Source organism: Archocentrus centrarchus, chromosome 1 (genome assembly GCF_007364275.1).
Source record: "Archocentrus centrarchus isolate MPI-CPG fArcCen1 chromosome 1, fArcCen1, whole genome shotgun sequence".
Classification (NCBI taxonomy): Eukaryota; Metazoa; Chordata; class Actinopteri; order Cichliformes; family Cichlidae; genus Archocentrus; species Archocentrus centrarchus.
Window position 1 is genome coordinate 1,519,182 of NC_044346.1, and position 22,965 is coordinate 1,542,146.

A 22,965-nucleotide genomic window follows, 5' to 3' on the forward strand; every position below is an offset into this window, starting at 1 on the left:
CAAATTAATACACACACATTCCTGTGACAAGGCGACACAGTTTGTGCTTCATTCAGGGAGAATAACCTCCTCCTGACAGCTTGAGGTTTTTTTAAACATAATATTCAGTGGGCTGAATATAATATGTGACCATCTGAATGCAGTCTATATGAAATCAGTCTCCTGAAGGAACAGTTAAGATGACCACTAACACTGAAGAACCAACATGAGTGATTACTGAAACATCACTTTCACCATCAAGTGAGCTGCCTGGTTATTTGCCTCTGAAAAGGCTGACAGTGACCTCTGACCTCTGTGCTGGGGCTCTGGGTCTGTCTGAGGGATTTCCTTCCTCCTGCTCGTTCCAGGACAAAGCTTTTTCTTTTTCGTGCTCTTTCACGTCTTTATATAAGTTGGTGGTGTTGCCACAGTAGAGAATTTCCTCCCAACACGCATCACTGTTTGCAGTGTTTTCATTTACAGCTGTAAAGTACCTCAGTGCCCCTGAGTCACCTGACCACAGACAACTAATCACAGCAGAGCAGGGAGCTAGGGGGCGGAGCAAAGTGTACCTGCAGGGGAGCAGGTGTTTGCACAGACGTGTCTGATTTCTGATTAACAGGAACGTACTGAACTTACAGGAGACAAACAAACTAAAGCATCAATCCTATCAAACTAGTATCAATCCAATACATTTGTTTTTTAGATCGATCTGCCTAAAACTACCCAGAAAGTGATGTCTCACTGGCAGTGACTTGTGGGTTTAACCCATGTGAGTTGGATCAGGGTTTGCAGCAGGTACAGGTAGGATGGATGCCTATCTCCTTTGGTTCTCTCACTTTAAATATCGTTTTTGTCGCGTACCCACAATTTTGTTTATAGTGTGGCTCTTAACTCCCAGCTATTGCAGAGAAAGCAGCTATATGATTATCAGCAGTTATGACACAGCATCCTTTCACACTGCTGATTGGCTTTGGAGACAGTATGTTTATCAGTCACTAATTGATAAATATACACTAATGTGCTCATTTTATTTTTAGGGCTCTGTCTCCCATGGCTGATGGTGTTTGATGCCTTCTGGCATTCCAACCACATTTAAAGATGGGATTATATAACTTTTGTATTTTAATTGTATAACACATACTTGCAAAACAGCTAATTTCTTTATTTTATATATAACCCCTTCATAAATCAAGTTGACTACAGTCTGTTTTCCAATATAAGCAAAGATATTGCACAGAGAAAACACACAGAAACACAGGAAATCACTTTCTGGCAGACCATCAGTTTTTGGCACAACACTAGCTCCCCTGAGCCCTGCAGCTACTGACAAGAAAAGGTCTGGAGCTGAGCTGCTGTGATTATATGAAGAAACTGTGAATTAGCAACACTGACAAGATTAAAACCACAGATCATTAAACATATTATTTGCCTCCAGCTTTCATTTATTTGTGGGGTTCATAAGGCAAACTACAGATGTCATTAACATTAAAAGAAAACTGAATCACTGAAAATCAGTAATTGTGTCTGTAGTCAAATACTTTAGCATACGGGACCCATAATGCCATCATCAAACCACATTTCTGAGACATACTGTACAGCTCTGCCTCACAACTGACGATTACAGCTCACCATGGCAGCTCCTGGAGGCACAATTTTAGCAGGTCACCAGGTTTGCACACAAACCTCGTGACCTCTACACCCATGACTGTAGTCTGGCTCACAATAACCTCATCGTCAAATTTGCTGACAACTCCACAGTGGTCGGACTCATCTTAAGGGGAGATGAGGCAGCCATCAGAGAGGAGGTCCTGAAGTTGACAGCTTGGTGTTCAGAGAACAACCTGCACTGAACACCATGAAAACCAAAGAGATCATCATTGACTTCAGGAAGCACAGGACTGACCCAGCCTCCCTCTACATCAACGGCGAGCATGTGGAGAGGATCCACACCTTCAGGTTTCTTGGTGTCCTCGTCTCTGCTGATCTCTCTTGGTCAGATAACATCACAGCTGTTATCAAAAAGGCTCAGCAGCGACTTCACTTCCTGAGGGTCCTCAGGAAGAACAACTTGGACTCAAACCTGCTGCTGACCTTCTACCTATCATCCATTGAGAGCCTGTTGACGTACTGTATCACAGTATGGTACGGCAGCTGCACTGAGGCAGACAGGGTCAGGCTTCAGAGGGTAGTCAAGACAGCACAGAGACTAGTTGGCTGCCCTCTCCCCTCCCTGATGGACATCTATACCTCCCGCTGCCTCAGCAGAGCCACAAACATCATCAAGGACAGCTCACACCCTGGCTTTGACCTGTTTGACCTGCTGCCCTCTGGCAGGAGCTACAGGAGCATCAAAGCCAGAACAAACAGACTCCAGAACAGTTTCTTCACCAAAGCAATCACCACCCTGAACTCTCACACTCACCCACTGTAACTGTGCAACACCCACATCTCTGTGCAATATTATATTATTCATACTGAACAATATCCATCACTCCTATATTGTGTAATATCCAATATTCATTCACTAAGTGCAATATTCACCATCTTCATTATTATATGTATACTCTTATTTTTTTTTTACAATGTATATTTTTTACACATTCTGTTTTATTTTATGTGTATTTTTAGAAGTTCTATTTTATATTTTTATAAAGTTTGACTTTCTATTGCATGGCACTGAACAGGAGTGGCCCTCCAATCTTATTGTACATTCTGTATAATGACAATAAAGGCTTTCTATTCTTTTCTGAATTGAAGTCACCCTGAACATCAAAGTGAAGAAATGGTGTGGCTGGCAAGTCTATTTTGCTGAAATTGTATTGCAGCAACTCAAAATGGTCCTCAGTAGTTTGTAGAGAACCACGGCATCAGACTTGGAGGTGCTGCTTCTCATTTCCAGTGCGAGCTGGAGGCCACCTCCTGATGAAGTCACCAGCACGACATCCTCCACAGAAAGCAGGTGGATGATGTGGGGCCAAGGCAGAAGCCTTGTGCCACTTGGTTATGCCTAAAAATTCTGTCCATAAAAATTCTGAACAGAATTGGTGAAAAAAGGCAGCCCTGGCGACTAACCCATTGGGGTTAGTCCAACTTATTTCCAGCAGTACGGACCAAGCTCTCGCAACGGTTATAGTGGGACTGAATGGCTCATAACAAGCCAGACACCTCATATTCTTGAAGAGCCTCGCATAAGATCTCTTGAGGGAGGTGCCCTCCCCAAGCCCACAAAACACAAGAAGATTGGTTGAGCAAACTCCCACATCCTCAAACTGAGCTGGTCCAGTGTTCCACAATGAGTGTTCCTCCTGAACCTAAGGTTTGCTTAACAGATGAACTCTCCTCTCCAGGACCCTGGTGTAGACCTTCCCAGGGAGGATGAGCACCACCCCAGTCTGCTAATTCAGTGGCCCTGCTGCAGATCTCTTGTTATAAAATATATAATTTTTAGTATAACTTACTTGGAACTTTCAGATTTAGATTTAGGTTTACATCATTGCACTAACTGCTCTGAGAGTAACATCATTTTAATCCTCTGTATCTCCTGCACATATGTGTTATTGATATTGACAGTGAAGATACTTTGACTTAAGAAAATGTGTGATAAAGATCAATATAAATGTGATAAATGGACTATATCGCTTTTCTACTTTAGCTGAGAACTCAAAGCACTTTATACAACAAGTTTGCACTCACACAAGCACTTCCTTCTACAGCTAAGTGCTTACTATCTAACATTCACACACGTTTATACCCCAACGGTTGCATCGGAGAGCAACTTGGGGTTCAGTATCTTGCCCAAGGATACTTTGGCATGCAGACTGGAGGAGCCAGGAATCAAACCACCAACCTTCTGATTAGTAGAATGGGCCACAGCCACCCCAATGCCAACAGTACCAGTCAAAAGTTTGCACACATTTGCCCATTCATGGGTAAGTGTGTCCAAACTTTTGACTGGTACTGTATGTCTGTGATAATGATGCTGATGGACATGCTATTGATGAAAGAATTAGAGATATTACAAGAATGGTTAACTTAGTTCCTGCACATCTGGATTTTCTTATTCGTTGTCCTCGTTATTTCCAGGCTGGGACTCTAATTTGTTGTGACTATGTGCTCCACTGTTAATTGTACTTATGACTCTGACTCTTCTTCTCTGTTGTGTAGTATCATGTTTTAGGTTGATGATGATGAGACTGATCATCCTCTTTTGGGTCAGTTAATTCAGATAATGCAGTTAATGCAGGTGCACTCAGCCTCAGAGTGACGGATCCTCAACCCCTGATTGGATTCCACCTCATTTTGATATATAGAATATAGATTATAAAGAATCTGAAAATTCAGTGTAAAATTGATGTATTATTTTTAGTTCTCCTTACTGATTGTTATACACGCAGGGTTGTCTGTGCTGTGAGAGAACATGTGATATGCTTTCTGTATGACTCACAGTGAGGGCCTTGGTTGAACCTGATTAGATTTTTAGGTCAGATGTTTAAAACTGTGTGATCAATAGATGATCAAATGGGGGGAATGTGATGGAAATTTTAAGATTCTACTGTTCTCTGTGTTAAGCTCACCTGACTGAATTAAAGGCTCCATACTATCATGTTTTGTCTTTATATAATCCTCTATTACAAGCTATACTCATCTGTACACATTATCCTTTGCACAGAATGTTCTGAATGTATTCTGTGACCATGGCGGGTAGATTCATTTAAATGATTCATTCATCTATCTATCTATCTATGTATCTATCTATATATCTATCTATCTATATATCCCCTTTTTCAAAGGCCAATTAAAACCTCACAAAGACAACCTGTTTGTGTAGATCAATTTATTTCAGATTTCCATAACACATTTAAGCATTCATCCTGCTGTAACCAGGTTTCTGTAAGGCAGAATTAATCAATATGTTGATCAATTATTAAATCATTTACTAACAGGGACTTGGAAGAGAGAGACTTAATGTTTAATAATCCACATTTAACTGATTTACTCTTTGGTGCAGTTGACGATGCTATATTGTTCTTTCTTTTTGAATTTTTATGCTTAAATAGCTTTTTGCTGATTTTAGCTTTGTCTTTTGGTGGTCTGCGAGCAGGCACCGACTCTATGGGGATGGGGTTTTGGGGGGATAACAGGAGGAGAGAAGCTGCAGAGGTGTGTAAGACTGCAGCTCTGCTTCCTGGTCTCAACCCTGGGTAGTCAGGTTTTATAATCCACTTGAAGTCTTCTCATTAGCAGTTACATCATTTATGATGCTCATACGCTTCATATAATAACTAGACAAATGTCAATACTTAATAATCATACACACTGCTATGCACTACAACCCACCTCAGGCTCATCTCTGTGATCTGGCCACATTTCAACACCTCCAGTGGCATTTATCCATTGCCTCTGAGAGAGGGCGCCATTGAACCATTAAACCTACAATTAACATGTTGTGGTTATTATGGCAAGTGGAATCCCACATACAACAGAGTGAGTTTTTCTCTTCAGCTCTCAGCAGAGACGGTCGCACTTTTCTTCTCTCCCCAGCTCTTCCTTTTTCCCCTGCTTTGCTGCTTTAGAGCGTCTCTTTACACAGCTTCCGAACTGGAATTTGTAATTATGGATCTGGTCAGCTGGTCTCTCTACACCATTGTTTTGATCAAATTTTCACCATGAGGAGATTGGGGGAAGGAGAACCTTATTCCCTCTTATCAATGGACATTCCAGCTGGCTACGTTATGGTTCCTGTGTGGTGTGGAAGATGACGTGCCTGGCCATATATGGAATACACACACATTTGACTTATTGACACTGGGGTTTCTCCTAATTGGACCTGGAGATACCTGGTTTGTTGTTGCAATTAAGGAAGTCTAGGCAGCTGTCTGGCCTTGGTAAGGCTGCTTATGATGGGAATGCAGGAAGGTAAAATGGACTAGTTCTTATATAGCGCTTTTCTACTCAGTATGAGCACTCAAAGCGCTTATACAACCTTATAAGGCTTATAAGGTACAGACTCAAACTCAGACTCTGTGTATCTGGAGCTGATTCGGAGGGGTAAGATCTTGGAGATGTATGTATCTGTTTCTGCACGGCGAAGGAACAAACCAAGAAGATTCGGATGAACTGGATTTTTTCGCCACAGCGGCCTTGAACTGCCACTTATCAAATTGTCTCCAGGATGTTTGTAAACAGATGCTCTACGCCCCCGCCGTCCCGTCTTCTTCTGACCTGTGTTGGACTGATCTCCCTGACCCTGATGAACTCTACATCTTATCAGAACTGTTAGCTGAGGAGGGAGTTTGAGTCAGCCCCACAGTTGATTTGATTTTTTCATATATCACAATAAAATTTGATACTCATTTATAAACAGTTACCATTGATTTCATTCATTTTCTTTTTCTATTTTAAATTAAAATGATCACATTAATGCAAAGTGAACTACAAACTTCCACAAAAGTCACACACATACAGTATACAATTCACATCTTTTTTTTCTAATTTTTTTTGCTGGATGCCATTAGGGTACATAAACAGATCTCATTTTTGTAAATAAGAATATAATTTTTTTTTACAGTTTTTGAAAGCCAAAAGAGATAGAGTATGACAACATTGGGTGTATCTACTGAAGTGTAATATCAGTACATAGAAAAGTTGGTGTGGGTGATGTATGCTCTCTACTAAGTGCCCTTCTAGTTTCTACCAAAGTTTTTCATGTGATAAATACAGATTACAGAGTTCTGCTTCAGTTGTAATCTGCTCTGAAGGAAATCTTTCAGGAATCCAACAATTTTTATATGTAGGATCATCAGATATTACAGGATTATAAACAGGATTTAAGCCCTGCGACAGGCTGGCAACCCTGTACGGGTCGCCAACACATACTCAGTATCTTTGTAAATGTTTCTAACAGCAAATTTTAAGGTTTGGTGGTTTGAACAGTTTCTCCTCACATTTCTCGTGACTGAGGGTCACAGGGGGAAGAGCTCCATGAGGTAATAGTGGGAAGATTAACGAGTAAAGCTAAAATATTTGTGATGCTTCATAATGATACACATCAGACACGGTGACTGAGAGGACTGATGATCAGAGGAGCAGAGTTTTGACCTTCATTATTGGGACCAGGACTGAAGTATGGGTGGAGTTTCTGAGTGAAAGAGCAGCCAGTAAAGGAGTAGATCAGAGCTGCAGCATCTACATCATAAAAGGAGACCAGACCCTCCTCATAATCCACAAACACCCCCACCTTCTCAGGAGCAGACTGAAGAGAGTGATGGACGGAAGGAGCATTAAAGTACCCATTTCCATTAATCATCAACATAAACCACAGACCATCCTGAGATCTGAGAGTGACTTCTCCCTTCCTTTTGATCGACTCTGTGGCCACTCCTAAAATCCAGTCAGTCTTTCCTTTAACCTGAACCTCAAAGTAAAATCTGCCTGAAGAGAAACTCCGCTTTCCTAAAACAGCAATGTAACGTGTAAATCTCTCTGGATTGTCTGGAAGTTTCTTCTTCTCATCCCCATGACTCACTTGTTTTCCATCATCAGACAGGATGAGTTCAGGATGTGCTGTATCAGGATCAAGAGTCACATCTACTGCATACTGCTGGACCCTCTTCAGCTCAGCCTCAAACAGCTTCCTTGTGTCTTTCCTAAGTCTCTCCTCCAGCTGAGCCACAGCTCTCACCACAGTCCCCTCATGTGATGGACGGACGCTGACCTTTGTCCAGTCCTTGGTGGGTGGAGCAGCTTTCAGAGATGAGAAGCTTTGGAGGAGGTGGAGGTGGTCTTCAGACTGTGAGAGCTGCTCCACCCCAGAGCTTCTCTCCATCAGCTCAGAGATTTCCTGTTCCAGATCTTTGATGAAACCTTCAGCCTGTTTCTCTGTTGTTTTCTGTTTGTCTTCGATCTCCTTTATGAGCTCCTTCGGGCCTCTCTCAGCAGACTCCACCAGAGCAGTGAAGACCTGAACACCTTCTGCTTTCTCTCTGTCTGCAGCATCTTTGCTCATCTTCACTGACTTTTTGATCTCCTCGATCTTCAGTCGTCTCTTCTGGATCATCTGCTGAATTCCAGCCTCTGTCTTCCTCAGATCTGCCTTCTTTCCTTCAGACTCTTCTCTCAGAGGAACAAACTCATGGTTCTTGTGGTCTAAAACAGAGCAGAGCACACAGACACATGTCTGGTCAGTCTTACAGAACAGCTCCAGAGGTTTGTTGTGTTTTGTACACATCCTTCCTTCCAGGTTTTTCACAGGCTCCAAGAGCTTATGTATTAGGCCTAACAGCAGGCTGAGCAAACACCACGGAAAGCTGGACTTCAGAGTTTTCTGTGATGAAAACATCTTAAAGGCTTTCTGAAACAGCAGCTTCCAGACAGAAGGAACTTCTCCTGGTTTGGCAGCTTCTTCATCTGAGCTGCTGCTGTTGCCTTTCTGCTGAGCTTCATGTCTGAACTGAGTGACCATCTCAGAGATGAAGGTGTTAACATGAAGTTCAGATCTTGGTATGAACATCTTGTTACATATGGGACACTGGCACCTAACATTAATATCCCAGTGCTGAGTGATGCAGGTTTTGCAGTAGTTGTGTCCACATGGTGTGCTGACGGGATCAGTGAACACATCCAGACAGATGGCGCACAGAAACTGATCTTCAGCTCGCAGATTGCTGGCAGCAGACATGTCTGCACCCTGAGAACAAAAGCCAGAATATAAAAGTTCAACTCTAAATATTTAAGTGGGTTAGAGAAATCAACATGTAACTGAAACATTGAGTTCAGGCACCAACAACAGAAAGTAGAAACAACAGGAAAGGCAAAGAGTGGAGAACAGCCCCGAGTGATGACACAACCGTTGTGTGTAGTTTAAAGGAAAAGAACATTTTCTTTCTCTGAGTTTTGGTTCTTGACTCCTGGAGTTTTAAGTGAGCCAATTTTACAGGAAACTTAATTGTTCTTTTGGCAAGAGTTACTAGAAAGTGTCAGAAGTAAAAACTGTGTCATGGCTGGCTGTGTGGTGGCAGGATTAAACCCCAGGATGCAGACTGAGACAGATCTGAGTTTGATTAGTGTTTATTAAGGACATGACAAGAAATACTAAATGTAAACAACTGGACTGAATGGGTGCCAGAACTAAACAGAAACCAATGGGCAGGGTGCCATACAGCAGCGAATCACTGATGACAATGCGACAATAAACAGACGCAGACTGAGAACTTACTGAGAAATACACACACAAGGTAATCAGGGAACAGGCAGCAGGTGAGGGGCACATCTGTACGTAATTAACCAAATGAGACAAGGGGAAGCAAAACCAAACTCAAAGCACCAATGAACAAAGGACTATCAAAGTAAAACAGGAAACAGACACAGGACAGAGACACAGGGGAGACAGGAACAAAGGCATACCTGTCAAGTCTCCCATTTTGGCAGGGAAACTCCTGTTTTTTACCCCTCTGTCCTGCCATGCACCAGTATTATTATTTTCCCGTAAATTTCCCATATATATAATCACATTACTCACATTAAATAGTTGGACTTCTGGACCTTGGCATCATGAAATTTTGTCAGACTTGACCTCTTTAAATTTTATTTGAATACCCCTGATCTAGGCTTTTTTACCTCTGTGAGATTATCTCACGTAGGCATGTTACAAATATTACTCCAAGCTGAGATCATGCAGCTATGTGTTAAAGCATGTGTTTAATTCGTTACTTATACTATCTTAATTAATCTGTCCAATTCAAACAGCGACCGTGCTTATCGCCCCTTAAATCTCTACATTTCTTACTCTGTATCTGGATAGTACCTGCCTGCAACGCCAAAGGCCTCCGCCAGGGGCGTCTGTCTGTCTTGCCCAGCAGCAGTACCTGACATTTAACTCTCCTCCTCGGTCCGCGTCATCATGCATGCCTCGTATTCAGTATTGTGATGTAGTTTGAGGTGTTTAACGAGGTTAGTTGTGTTGCCACCACTTCTCACTGTTTTCCCATAAACAGTTTCCGTCTTGGCTATTTGTGGAGCTGAAAGAGCTCCACACGTGACCATTTGCCATTGTGTCTATGTTTGAGTGAGTGAGTGAGAAGCAGCAGCACGCTTGGGCATCAATCCACATATCATTAGCCCAGACCTCGCTTCGACTCCACCCTCAAACCCCCGGACCTCACTTAAACACCGAGCCTGCCCACCCGCTCCCTCCGCTCCCATCCCCGGTCCTCGGGCCTTTATCAACCTTTGAGACAGCCGACAGCACAAGTTGGCCACAGGCCCAGATAAAGGAGGAGGGTTGAATCTAGCTGGCAGTCACACCCCAGTGTTTTCGTTAAATTTGATATTCTAACATTAAACAATTCGGGACAACATTGATTTATGTAATGTGGGTTTAGGCAAAGTTATTAAGTTATTTCATAAAGTTCATTTGTAGTTGTAAACATATTTAGGGTGTTTTTTCTTCACTTTTTGTCTCTCCAAAGATGTTATTGCTCTCTCCTACAGACTCGATTGCAAATACATGCAAATGACGTTTTATGCAAATTAGGTGATCATAGCGAATTCTAATTTTTATGTTTTGTTTTACCACTCACAATGAACCTGTCCTGGTCCTGGGCCTTTTTCCCAGCGTTTTCTGTTAGGTTCTGTTTTCACTGAGATTCTTGTTTCCCAATTTGCATGGTTTTAATTCTTTTTTCCTTATAGTTTATAAGTCCTGTTATTAAAGATATTTATATTGAATTCCTGTTTCCCTCTGTTCTTGTCTTCCCTACGTCCATGTCCCAGTGTCAGGTTTGTTCCTCGGTGTCATGCACTTGCCTTGTGTGTTTTGTTATTTAGTTTATTCCCAGCGTTGTGACAGCTACATCTCTGTCTCAGTATTTCCTTGTTTCCAGTTTGACTTTGTCAGTCTTAGCGTCATCTGCCTTGTATTTAGTTTTACTTCCTGGTCTTGTCAGTGTTTACTCTTTATTCTAAAGTTTAACACTTTAGAAAACGCTGTTCTATTGTCCATGCTAATTTGCAGTTTAAATAAACTTCATTGTTCAAGTCCATTGAAGTTAGTCAGTATGAAATCTTATGTAATATTTTAAGTAAGTGTAAAATTGATGAGCTGTACTCACCTGTGTTTGAGTCGGTTGTTGATTAAAAACAGATTACCTGAGTTTCATTTTCTTCAGACACAAACACAAAGATGAGTCTGACTGCAGCTCTGCTGTTCCTCTCACTAACCTTTAGTTTCATTTAACAAACCTGATGTTCAGCCTCGTCTTTCTGCAGACGGTCAGGTGACTCTCTCTCTCTCTCTCCACACTGTTATTGTGCTGAGCAGAGACACACCTGCAAGGTAACTGCAGGGCGGTGCAGTGTCTCCCTCAGCATAAAGTCATCCGGGCTTCCTTTGCTTTCCCCAGAACTGCAAATTATGGCATCGATCCGATACCAAGTAAAGACACGGACAGGATTGCCAATACCGATACTTTTAACTTATTAAGATAGATAGATAGATAGATAGATAGATAGATAGATAGATAGATAGATAGATAGATAGATAGATAGATAGATAGATAGATAGATAGATAGATAGATAGATAGATAGATAGATAGATAGATAGATAGATAGATAGATAGATAGATAGATAGATAGATAGATAGATAGATAGATTCAACTTTATTGTCATTGCACATGTCTCAAGTACATGTACTTTAAAAATGTTTAAACTGTTAAAACAGTTTGCATCCATGCAGAAGTGTTTTAGCAAAACTGAAAGTATACATATAATGCGTACATGGTATACTGTACAATATTGTTGTGAATGTGCCATGACTACAAGTACAGTATATACGGGCTATAACTGTGGTGAATGTACAGGCTGTGAACAGGATTATACATGTTACATATGTTCAAAGTCAAAGTGAACTTTATTGTCAATCAAACCATGTAATAATACATTACACAGAAAACTGAAATTCCGTTTCTCCAAACCCCAAAATGTGCAGTATTAAGAGCAAAAATGACACACAACTAAGCGTAAAAATCGAAGCATAGACTAAATATAAAACACTACTAGGCATAAAATGTAAATAAATAAATAAATATCAATAAATCACACAACATAAGACAGGCAGTGGGGATACAGTTTCTAGTCTAACACAGTGTACCAGAATGTAGTCAGCTTGAGGTATGTTACTCGAGTGCAGTGGGAATAGTACAGGTGTACAACAATACAAGTGCAATATGGCAAAGTGCAGAGTGCAGAATAGCAGAATGGAGATGAGTTTTAATAACATATGTGCATAAAAAGAGTATTTTGCAGACGTTGTGTCTGCCATTTACACAGTTTACTGGTCATTTCATGCGTGTTTTCATGAGTGAGTTGAGCAACCTGATGGCCTGTGGGACAAAGCTATTTCTGAGTCTGGTAGTCCTGCAGCACATACTGCTGTAGCGCTTGCCAGATGGTAGAAGGGTGAACAGTTTGTGTGAAGGGTGTGTGTGGTCTTTGATGATGTTGATGGCTCTTTTCTGGCAGCGGGACGAGTATAGGTCCTGGATGGAAGGTTGGGCTGATCTGGTGATCTTCTCTGCTGTTCTCACCACCCTCTGTAGGGCCTTCTGGTCAGCAACAGAGCAGCTGCCATACCAGACTGAGAGACTGCTGGTGAGGATGCTCTCAATGGCACCCCTGAAGAAGGTGGTGAATGCTGAAGGGGGGAGATTGGCTCTCCTCATCCTGCGTAAGAAGTGGAGGCGTTGTTGTGTTGCTGGTGTTGGTTGTCCATGTCAGGTCATCAGTGAGTTGCACCCCCAGGAACTTGGTGCTTTTCACTGATTCCACAGTACTGCCATTGATAGTGAGGGCTGTGTGTGGCTTGTGATTTTTCCTGAAGTCAACAATTATTTCCTTTGTTTTGTTGACATTGAGATGTAGATTGTTAATACCACACCAGTTGATGAGTTGGTGTACCTCCTCTCTGTAGGCTGAGTCGTCATCGTTGCTGATGAGACCCACTACTGTTGTGTCATCTGCAAACTTGATGATATGATTTGAGTTGTGTCTGGCACAGCAGTCATGAGTCATCAGTGTGAACAGCAGAGGACTCAGCACACATCCCTGGGGGACCCCAGTGTTCATGATGGTGGTCTGTGAGGAGTTTTTGCCAACTCTTACTGTGTGTGGTCAGTTGGTGAGAAAGTCTAGTAGCCAGTTGCAAAGCGGGGTGCTGATGCCTATAGCACTGAGTTTGTTTACCAGGTGTTGTGGAATGACAGTGTTGAAGGCAGAGCTGAAGTCAATGAATAGCATCCACACGCAGCTGTTTCTGTTCTCCAGGTGAGTCAGGCTGAGGTGGAGTGCTGTTGCTATGGCATCATTAGTGGAGCGCTTGGGACGGTATGCAAACTGGAGAGGGTCAAATGCGGTGGATAGGCTGGATGTAATATGAGCCTTGACCAGCCTTTCAAAGCACTTCATCATGATGGAAGTGAGTGCTATGGGCCGGTAGTCGTTCAGTGATGTGGCTGGAGACTTCTTGGGTAGCGGAATGATGGTGGTGGCTTTGAAGCATTCTGGTATGATGGCTTGGCTCAGAGAGGTGTTGAAGATGTCTGTGAGAACATCAGTAAGTGAGTCAGCACAGTCTCTAAGTATCAGGACCAGCAGCCTTCCTGGGGTTCACCTTTTGAAGGGTCCTCCTCACGTCAGCAGGGTCCAGTTGGAGTGTTGCATTGTCCAAACAGTGAATGGCTTTTGTTGGAGTGGTAGTGTTGTTTTCTTCAAAATGGCTGAAGGTGTTGAGTGAGTTTAGGAAGTCTGTGCTGTCCTTGCACAGTGGGGGTGTAGGCCTGTAGTCCGTTACTGACTGGATGCCTTGCCATACGCGTCTGGGGTCTTTTGTGTCAGTGAAGTGAGATTGGATTTTCTGACCATAGGCACGCTTGGCTGCTCTCACGCCCCGGTTCAAGTTGGCCCTAGCAGTTCTGAGAGCTTCTTTGTCCCCGGACTTGAAAGCAGTATTCCGTACTCTCAGCAGCTCACATACCTCCCTGGATGAACCAAGGTTTTACGTTTGCCCTTGTGGTGAAGTGTTTTATGACGGTCACATCTTCCATGCATTTGGATATGAATCCCGTTACAGACTCAGTGTATTCAGTTATGTTGACATGCTGGTTGGAAGTGGCAACCTCTCTGAAAACAGCCCAGTCTGTGCAGTCAAAACAGTCTTGGAGTGCTGAGGTAGCCCCCTCTGGCCAAATTCTGACCTGCTTCATAGATGGTTTGCTCCTTGTTAGCAGTGGTCTGTAAGCTGGAATTAGCATCACAGAAAGATGGTCTGAGTTTCCCGGGTGGGGGTGGGGAACAGCTCTGTATGTGTAACCCATGTTAAAATCTGACATAAAAAAGAATAAACAGTTGATTAAAAGTCTGTAGACAGAAAATAACGTCACTGCCCCTTTAAGGAACCAGCGTTACAGACGCAGCACCTGAGTGACGCTGCAGTACACAGACCGGAGGGAGAGAGCAGAGGAGGAGTCGGAGAGAAGAGCGGTGAAAAAAACATAATCTATCTGGTCGGGAACTGACGGGGATTTTATGAGAACTAAGCTACATCGGGTTTGGTCAGGTCTTTTGCTTGGTTGGAAGCTCGGTCGGAGCGAGGATTGGTTTGCCGTGTGCGGCGTGCACATTCACAGACGGGATTCAAGATGGCGAGCCAGACCCAGACCTTCAATTCATCTTCTCCATCGCATTAGGGAGGGATTCTCCTGCGTGTGGTGATTCGCTGCCGGAGCGGTAGGAATGTCAGGAACTAGTTCCAACTGAACTGACCAGAACTGAGAACTGATTGAATTATTATCCTTTTTGGACTGAGTCAAACTGAAGCTTTTCACTGAACTGAGTACCTGAATTTACATTTTGACTTGAACTTGAATTTAAAGTGCCATACTTTGATTTTCATATGTTTATGTGTCTGAATGTGAATTGAATAGTTGTGGTCCACTTTGATTTAATTGTGTTTGAAGGTATTTTTCTTACCTGTAAAAGAAAGGAGATTGAGTTAACTCAGGAAGAAAAATAGGAATCTTAAAATAAGCTAGGTGAACTAAAGAGCAAAAAGAAAGAGTGACATACTCTTTATTTTTTTCCTTTTCAATTATATTTGCCTCCTTATTAAGAACCTGCAGGGTAATTTTTGTTTTATGTATTGTATTTTATGTGTGTGTTTTTGCATTCAGTAAATTACCGGCCTGTTCCACTTAAAGTAGCGGTCTCTGGTGGTGTTATTCTTGCTCCCCACTCCTTAGAGCCTAGAACTGGTCCAGTGGCGCAGTTAGCGGTGTGACACCGGTGCTACATATGCCTGTTTAATGTTTGTGTAGACCTGGTCAAGAATGCTTTCTCCCCTAGTTGCAAAATCCACATATTTGTGATAGTGTGGGAGTACTGTCTTCAAATTGGCCTGATTGAAGTCACCCGCAATTATATAGGCACAGTCCGGGTTAGAGTCCTGCATTGAGCTCACAAACTGATACAGTGTAGTGCATCTTTTGTGTTCGCACTGGGTGGGATGTACACGGATGTAATATTGACGGCTGAAAATTCTCTTGGCAATGTTGTAATTTTCATATATATCTGGTGCATGTGCGTGTTCTTTTAAACGAAAAGGATTCAAATGACAACGGAATAAAAATCAATAACTTGAATTTAATCAGCCAAAAATCACACAAGTTACAGACCGGTCTGGGTGAGACTTGCAACCTATCTGAGCTAATACAAATCAGCTGGTTCAGGGCATGAATTCTGAACCCCTCTCTGGCTAAACCCAGACATGTAATTTTTGGTTAAAAACTGTGCAAGGGTGGTTCAGGCTGGTTCAGGCTGGTTCCCATCAGCTGTTGGTTTGGGGGACCTTGGATGTTCCCCTTATCGTTCTGTTTATCTCCTCAGGCGCCTGAGACGACCGTCGCCGCTCTGGCCAGCACTTTCTGGGATCTGTTATGAAAAACACAGAGACACAAAAGGCCTAGCCTGTTCTTGCTACAGCACAAAACAAAATGTACTTCTTCTCTGTTGATTAGCAACACTTTCTTCATTTCTCTCTTCTAAGATAATTTAATAAATTTGATTCAGCAAAGGCAGAAATGCGTAAGATGACTATGTCTGTGTAGATTCTCAGTTATCCAGGTCATAGTAGTCTCTGGAGCTTGAAAAAGGCGACTGGACTTCTTTTTGTTTCTTGAAGACGTTTCACCTCTCATCCGAAAGGCTTCTTCAGTTCTCAACCAAAAGGTGGAGAGACCCAGGTATTTAAACCCCTGTGGGTGTAGTCCCCTGGAGGTGGTTATGACCCTCTATTGATCATGTGCTTAAACACATGTGCCCAGGTGTGAAGGGGGCGTGGGTCATATTTAATCAGTGGTTTCAGTTGAAACCAATTTAGGACTCCGCTCCATTGTTTCCTGTGGCCTATTGAGGTCACTGGAACAAAGGTGTGAATGGGGGTTGGGACGTCTGGGAAGGGAGCTCAGGACAGCACTGTAAGCGGGGGAAAGTTGGTGACGTAATCCACCTCCTCTGTTCAATGATGGTTGTTCACAGTGGACATAGATGGCTTCTTTCACTCCTCTTTCAAACCATCTGTTTTCCCTGTCCAAAATGTGAACATTGGCATCCTCAAAAGAGTGCCCTTTTTCCTTCAGATGCAGATGTACTGCTGAATCTTGTCCTGTCGAGGTGGCTCTTCTATGTTGTGCCATTCGTTTGTGAAGAGGCTGTTTGGTTTCACCAATGTAGAGGTCCGAGCACTCTTCACTGCACTGAACAGCATACACTACATCGCTGATCTTGTGTTTGGCGGGTTTGTCCTTGGGATGAACCAGTTTTTGTCTTAGGGTGTGACTTGGTTTGAAGTATACTGAGATGTCATGCTTGGAGAAAATTCTTCTGAGTTTCTCTGACAAGCCTGACACATATGGGATGACAATGTTGTTCCTCTTGTCCTTCCCATTCTCTGTAGTTTGTGTTTGGCCTTCATTCCTGTGCATCTTAGCTGATTTGATGAAGGCCCAGTTGGGGTAACCGCATGTTTTGAGGGCTTTCTTAATGTGTGTGTGTTCCTTATGCTTCCCTTCTGCCTTAGAGGGAACACTTTCCGCACGGTGTTGTAGGGTCCTGATCACCCCAAGTTTGTGTTCCAGAGGGTGGTGGGAGTCAAAGAGGAGATACTGGTCTGTGTGTGTGGGCTTCCGGTAAACTTCAATGTTGAGGCTTCCATCTTCCTCGATAAGCACCGCACAGTCCAGGAATGGTAACTTGTTATCTCTGGTGTCCTCCCTGGTAAAACGTATGTATTTATCCACTGAGTTAATGTGACGAGTGAAGGCTTCTACTTCTTGGGTTTTGATTTTGACCCAGGTGTCATCTACATATCTGTACCAGTGGCTAGGTGCCTTCCCTTTGAAAGAACCAAGAGCTTTACTTTCCACTTCCTCCATGTAAAGGTTGGCTACAATGGGAGACACTGGGGAGCCCATGGCACATCCATGCTTCTGTCTGTAGAATCCATCATTGTATTTAAAATATGTTGTGGTAAGGCAGAGATCTAAAAGTGCACAAATCTGATCTGGGGTGAAGCTGGTTCTGTTCAGTAAGGAATCGTCTTCCTGTAGTCGTCTTCTGACGGTCTCCACTGCCTCAGTTGTAGGTATGCAAGTGAAAAGTGAAACCACATCAAAGGACACCATGGTTTCATCTGGATCCAGTACAAGATTCTGGACCTTGTTAGTAAAATCTGTAGAGTTTTCAATGTGGTGGGGTGTGATGCCAACAAGCGGTGATAAGATGGTGGCGAGGTGTTTGGAAATGTTGTAGGTGACCGAGTTTATACTGCTGATAATGGGTCGAAGTGGGACTCCTTCTTTGTGGATCTTTGGGAGTCCATAAATGCATGGAGTGGCTTCTCCAGGGTACAGGCGGTAGTAAGTGGGGCGGTCAATGGCTTTTTCCTTTTCAAGTTGTTGCAGGCAGCAAACAACTTTTTTCTTGTAGTTGCTTGTGGGATCACGTCTCAAGACCTCATAAGTATTGTTGTCACTGAGGAGTGTAGTAATTTTGTTGTGGTAATCCGATGAATTCAGCACAACCGTGCACCTCCCCTTGTCGGCTGGCAGTATGGTGATGTTTTGATCCTTGCTTAGGGCTGTGATGGCCTTCTTCTCCTGAATGGTGAGGTTGGATGGAGGAAGTCTTGCACTGGAGAGAGTGGCTGAAACTTTCATCCTGATCTGTTCTGCTACAGGATGAGAAAGTTTGTTATTTCTTATAGCGGTTTCTGTTGCTGTGATGAGGTCTACTATAGGAAGCTGTTGTGGGGCTATGGCAAAGTTGAGTCCTTTGGCTAGCACATTTTCTTCTGGTTTGGTGAGGACTCTGCAAACCAAGGCATACCATTCATCTGTTAACAAACAGGACGACACGATAAGCAATGGAAACCAAGGAAAGTGGGTGAAGAACCTATCAGACAGGGTCCTCACCAAACCAGAAGAAAATGTGCTAGCCAAAGGACTCAACTTTGCCATAGCCCCACAACAGCTTCCTATAGTAGACCTCATCACAGCAACAGAAACCGCTATAAGAAATAACAAACTTTCTCATCCTGTAGCAGAACAGATCAGGATGAAAGTTTCAGCCACTCTCTCCAGTGCAAGACTTCCTCCATCCAACCTCACCATTCAGGAGAAGAAGGCCATCACAGCCCTAAGCAAGGATCAAAACATCACCATACTGCCAGCCGACAAGGGGAGGTGCACGGTTGTGCTGAATTCATCGGATTACCACAACAAAATTACTACACTCCTCAGTGACAACAATACTTATGAGGTCTTGAGACGTGATCCCACAAGCAACTACAAGAAAAAAGTTGTTTGCTGCCTGCAACAACTTGAAAAGGAAAAAGCCATTGACCGCCCCACTTACTACCGCCTGTACCCTGGAGAAGCCACTCCATGCATTTATGGACTCCCAAAGATCCACAAAGAAGGAGTCCCACTTCGACCCATTATCAGCAGTATAAACTCGGTCACCTACAACATTTCCAAACACCTCGCCACCATCTTATCACCGCTTGTTGGCATCACACCCCACCACATTGAAAACTCTACAGATTTTACTAACAAGGTCCAGAATCTTGTACTGGATCCAGATGAAACCATGGTGTCCTTTGATGTGGTTTCACTTTTCACTTGCATACCTACAACTGAGGCAGTGGAGACCGTCAGAAGACGACTACAGGAAGACGATTCCTTACTGAACAGCACCAGCTTCACCCCAGATCAGATTTGTGCACTTTTAGATCTCTGCCTTACCACAACATATTTTAAATACAATGATGGATTCTACAGACAGAAGCATGGATGTGCCATGGGCTCCCCAGTGTCTCCCATTGTAGCCAACCTTTACATGGAGGAAGTGGAAAGTAAAGCTCTTGGTTCTTTCAAAGGGAAGGCACCTAGCCACTGGTACAGATATGTAGATGACACCTGGGTCAAAATCAAAACCCAAGAAGTAGAAGCCTTCACTCGTCACATTAACTCAGTGGATAAATACATACGTTTTACCAGGGAGGACACCAGAGATAACAAGTTACCATTCCTGGACTGTGCGGTGCTTATCGAGGAAGATGGAAGCCTCAACATTGAAGTTTACCGGAAGCCCACACACACAGACCAGTATCTCCTCTTTGACTCCCACCACCCTCTGGAACACAAACTTGGGGTGATCAGGACCCTACAACACCGTGCGGAAAGTGTTCCCTCTAAGGCAGAAGGGAAGCATAAGGAACACACACACATTAAGAAAGCCCTCAAAACATGCGGTTACCCCAACTGGGCCTTCATCAAATCAGCTAAGATGCACAGGAATGAAGGCCAAACACAAACTACAGAGAATGGGAAGGACAAGAGGAACAACATTGTCATCCCATATGTGTCAGGCTTGTCAGAGAAACTCAGAAGAATTTTCTCCAAGCATGACATCTCAGTATACTTCAAACCAAGTCACACCCTAAGACAAAAACTGGTTCATCCCAAGGACAAACCCGCCAAACACAAGATCAGCGATGTAGTGTATGCTGTTCAGTGCAGTGAAGAGTGCTCGGACCTCTACATTGGTGAAACCAAACAGCCTCTTCACAAACGAATGGCACAACATAGAAGAGCCACCTCGACAGGACAAGATTCAGCAGTACATCTGCATCTGAAGGAAAAAGGGCACTCTTTTGAGGATGCCAATGTTCACATTTTGGACAGGGAAAACAGATGGTTTGAAAGAGGAGTGAAAGAAGCCATCTATGTCCACTGTGAACAACCATCATTGAACAGAGGAGGTGGATTACGTCACCAACTTTCCCCCGCTTACAGTGCTGTCCTGAGCTCCCTTCCCAGACGTCCCAACCCCCATTCACACCTTTGTTCCAGTGACCTCAATAGGCCACAGGAAACAATGGAGCGGAGTCCTAAATTGGTTTCAACTGAAACCACTGATTAAATATGACCCACGCCCCCTTCACACCTGGGCACATGTGTTTAAGCACATGATCAATAGAGGGTCATAACCACCTCCAGGGGACTACACCCACAGGGCTTTAAATACCTGGGTCTCTCCACCATTTGGTTGAGAACTGAAGAAGCCTTTCGGATGAGAGGTGAAACGTCTTCAAGAAACAAAAAGAAGTCCAGTCGCCTTTTTCAAGCTCCAGAGAGTAAGATGACTATATTTGTGATTTTCATAAAATTACTTCCTTCAACTTCCCCTTTTGGCCTCAGGTCACCTGAGGCCAACCTTAGAAGCCAGTGCTTCCAGTGGCCAGAGGGTCATCATCCTCCTCACTGTCATCCCGTTCCTCCTGACCAAACACCGACATCTGATGAACAACCTGTCCTTCGGGTTCACGTCCTTCTATAACAGCAATAATACAACGAACACAACAACATCCACATACTATCAAAAAACCCAGTAGCAGAGCCAGAGAAACGAAGAGGGAGAGTGCCAGATCCTTCCAATTACCAAACCATGTACTGAGTAGGTCGTCCAGGGGATTTTCAATTCCAGCGTGGGAGGCCATGGTGTCACTCAGAGCTTTCAGGCCTTGCAGGGTGCGAGTCACTGAGCCGTCAGGTGCAGTGCTATTAGCAATCACTGTACAACATTGATCCCCAAACATGTGGCAGACGCCCCCTTCTTTGGCCAACAGCATGTCTAAGGCTAGTCTATTCTGAACTGCCATAAGTGAGGTTCCAGAAAGCTGCTCTGCCACTCCTCCTATTGCATCCCTCGAGAAATTGGATAGACGTTGCATGTTGTAATAGAGATAATTTATGCGATCCATATTTTTGTTGGGGGTGACAGGAAATAAGGCTGATATTAAAGGGAGATTTTCAAACCCTGCTGCTACCTGATTTGCCAATTTGTACTCATTTGGGACACCTCGAGGTATTCCAATTGTATCTATATAAGTGGGACCTGTTAAGTCCCAATTAGCACCTCTTTTACTCCTAATCTTGTCTAGGTTGGAGGCCTCGAGTGCTGTTATTATGGTTACAGGCTGATAAAGTCTGACCAGAGTGCACATACCTGACCATCCGGGAGGAAGGACATTCCTGAGTGTCACACCACCACAGTACCAGAACAGGTCCGCTCTAGACCAGACAAATTGGGAGCTGTTTTTCCAAGTTGTAACATCAATCAGACTCTCACACCACGTGTCATCTATCTGTCCTACAGTTGTATTTCCTCGTCTAGTTAAGCATGTGTAATTACCTGGGGTTGGAGTGAAGCCTGGAGGAGAAATTGTGTTACTGACTACTGGGTACAATTTTGAAAACTGAGCACAGCCTTTTGGATTTTTAGTGATGTGGAGTCCTAGAATGCAATGGAACCCCTTTGGGTCATCTTTGAGGTGCAGGGGAGCCGGTGCAGTCCTTAGGCCTAGCTGCTGCACAAGCTACACAAGGCGACCAATTATTTTCTTGTGCTGTGCTCACCAGCCAATCTAACCACAAGTTTCTATCAGCATAGCCAGTGGCTAAAGTTAGCGCCCCCTGTGGAGTTAATTTTGATAAGTCTACTTTCACTATCCCTTTCCCTACTGAGACTCCAGTCTCAATGTTACCTTTTTTTCCAAGTTTTTGGCCAGAACTTGATTTTGGGCTAGTCCTTTTTTCAGGGGCAATCAGATTGATTTTGATTAGGGCCTCGGGGTCTCTGCCTGAAACATCCACACCTATTGTTAAATATACGTCCTTTTTCCGTGACCGTCCTCTGAAACTATCTTGGGGGTTTTTAGTCAAATTTGAAAATGTGAATATCAATGTGTTTTTAGTTGGATCAGAGTTAGTTTGTCTTACCGGTTTGATCTTTGATACCTCAGAATTTTTCGTGATTGGGGCGGGGGTCCAGGGTCCCGTGTAGGCCCACACATGCTGCCATGAGGCACAGAACGTCTGACATCCCAGCCACCTGCAAGGCCACTCTTGTCTCCCACACATATCATCAATGTCAGGAGGTGCACAAAGATATACATCATAGCCATTCAACGCTGATGATTTTCCCCCCACAATCAATCACTGAACACAAATCAAAAATCCAAGCCACTTCAGTATTATAGGTGTTTCCCATATTAAAATAGGTAACACAATGACTATAATGACACAAGTTAATCCTGCGATCAGTTTCCAATTAAGCACTTGCATGATGAAGTGAAATCACAACTTAAGAAATTAAACTATGTCTTCAAATATTCTGACTATTCTGATTAAACTTGAGATTATGTAAAAATGAAAAAATAAATAAAAATAAAAATGAAGTGATAAACTCCTAACTGTCCCTTTTTTTTTTTTTTTTTTTAATTATGTCCTTCAATGGTTGGCAATACTGTCCTTGTATCGGGGCGAAACCTTCTCCCCGAGAGCGTTTAACCCTCACACCTTAGTCCATACCA

The 22,965-nt window shown here is 43.3% G+C and overlaps 1 protein-coding gene across 1 annotated transcript; it reads right to left on the reverse strand.

Annotated features, from left to right (window-relative positions):
- Positions 1–7,030: 7,030 nt before the first annotated feature.
- On the reverse strand, positions 7,031–8,659 carry LOC115789354 (zinc-binding protein A33-like). Its single transcript, XM_030742737.1, has one exon. The coding sequence runs from the start codon at positions 8,657–8,659 to the stop codon at positions 7,031–7,033; it is 1,629 nt and encodes a 542-aa protein (XP_030598597.1).
- Between the last annotated feature and the right edge of the window lie 14,306 nt (positions 8,660–22,965).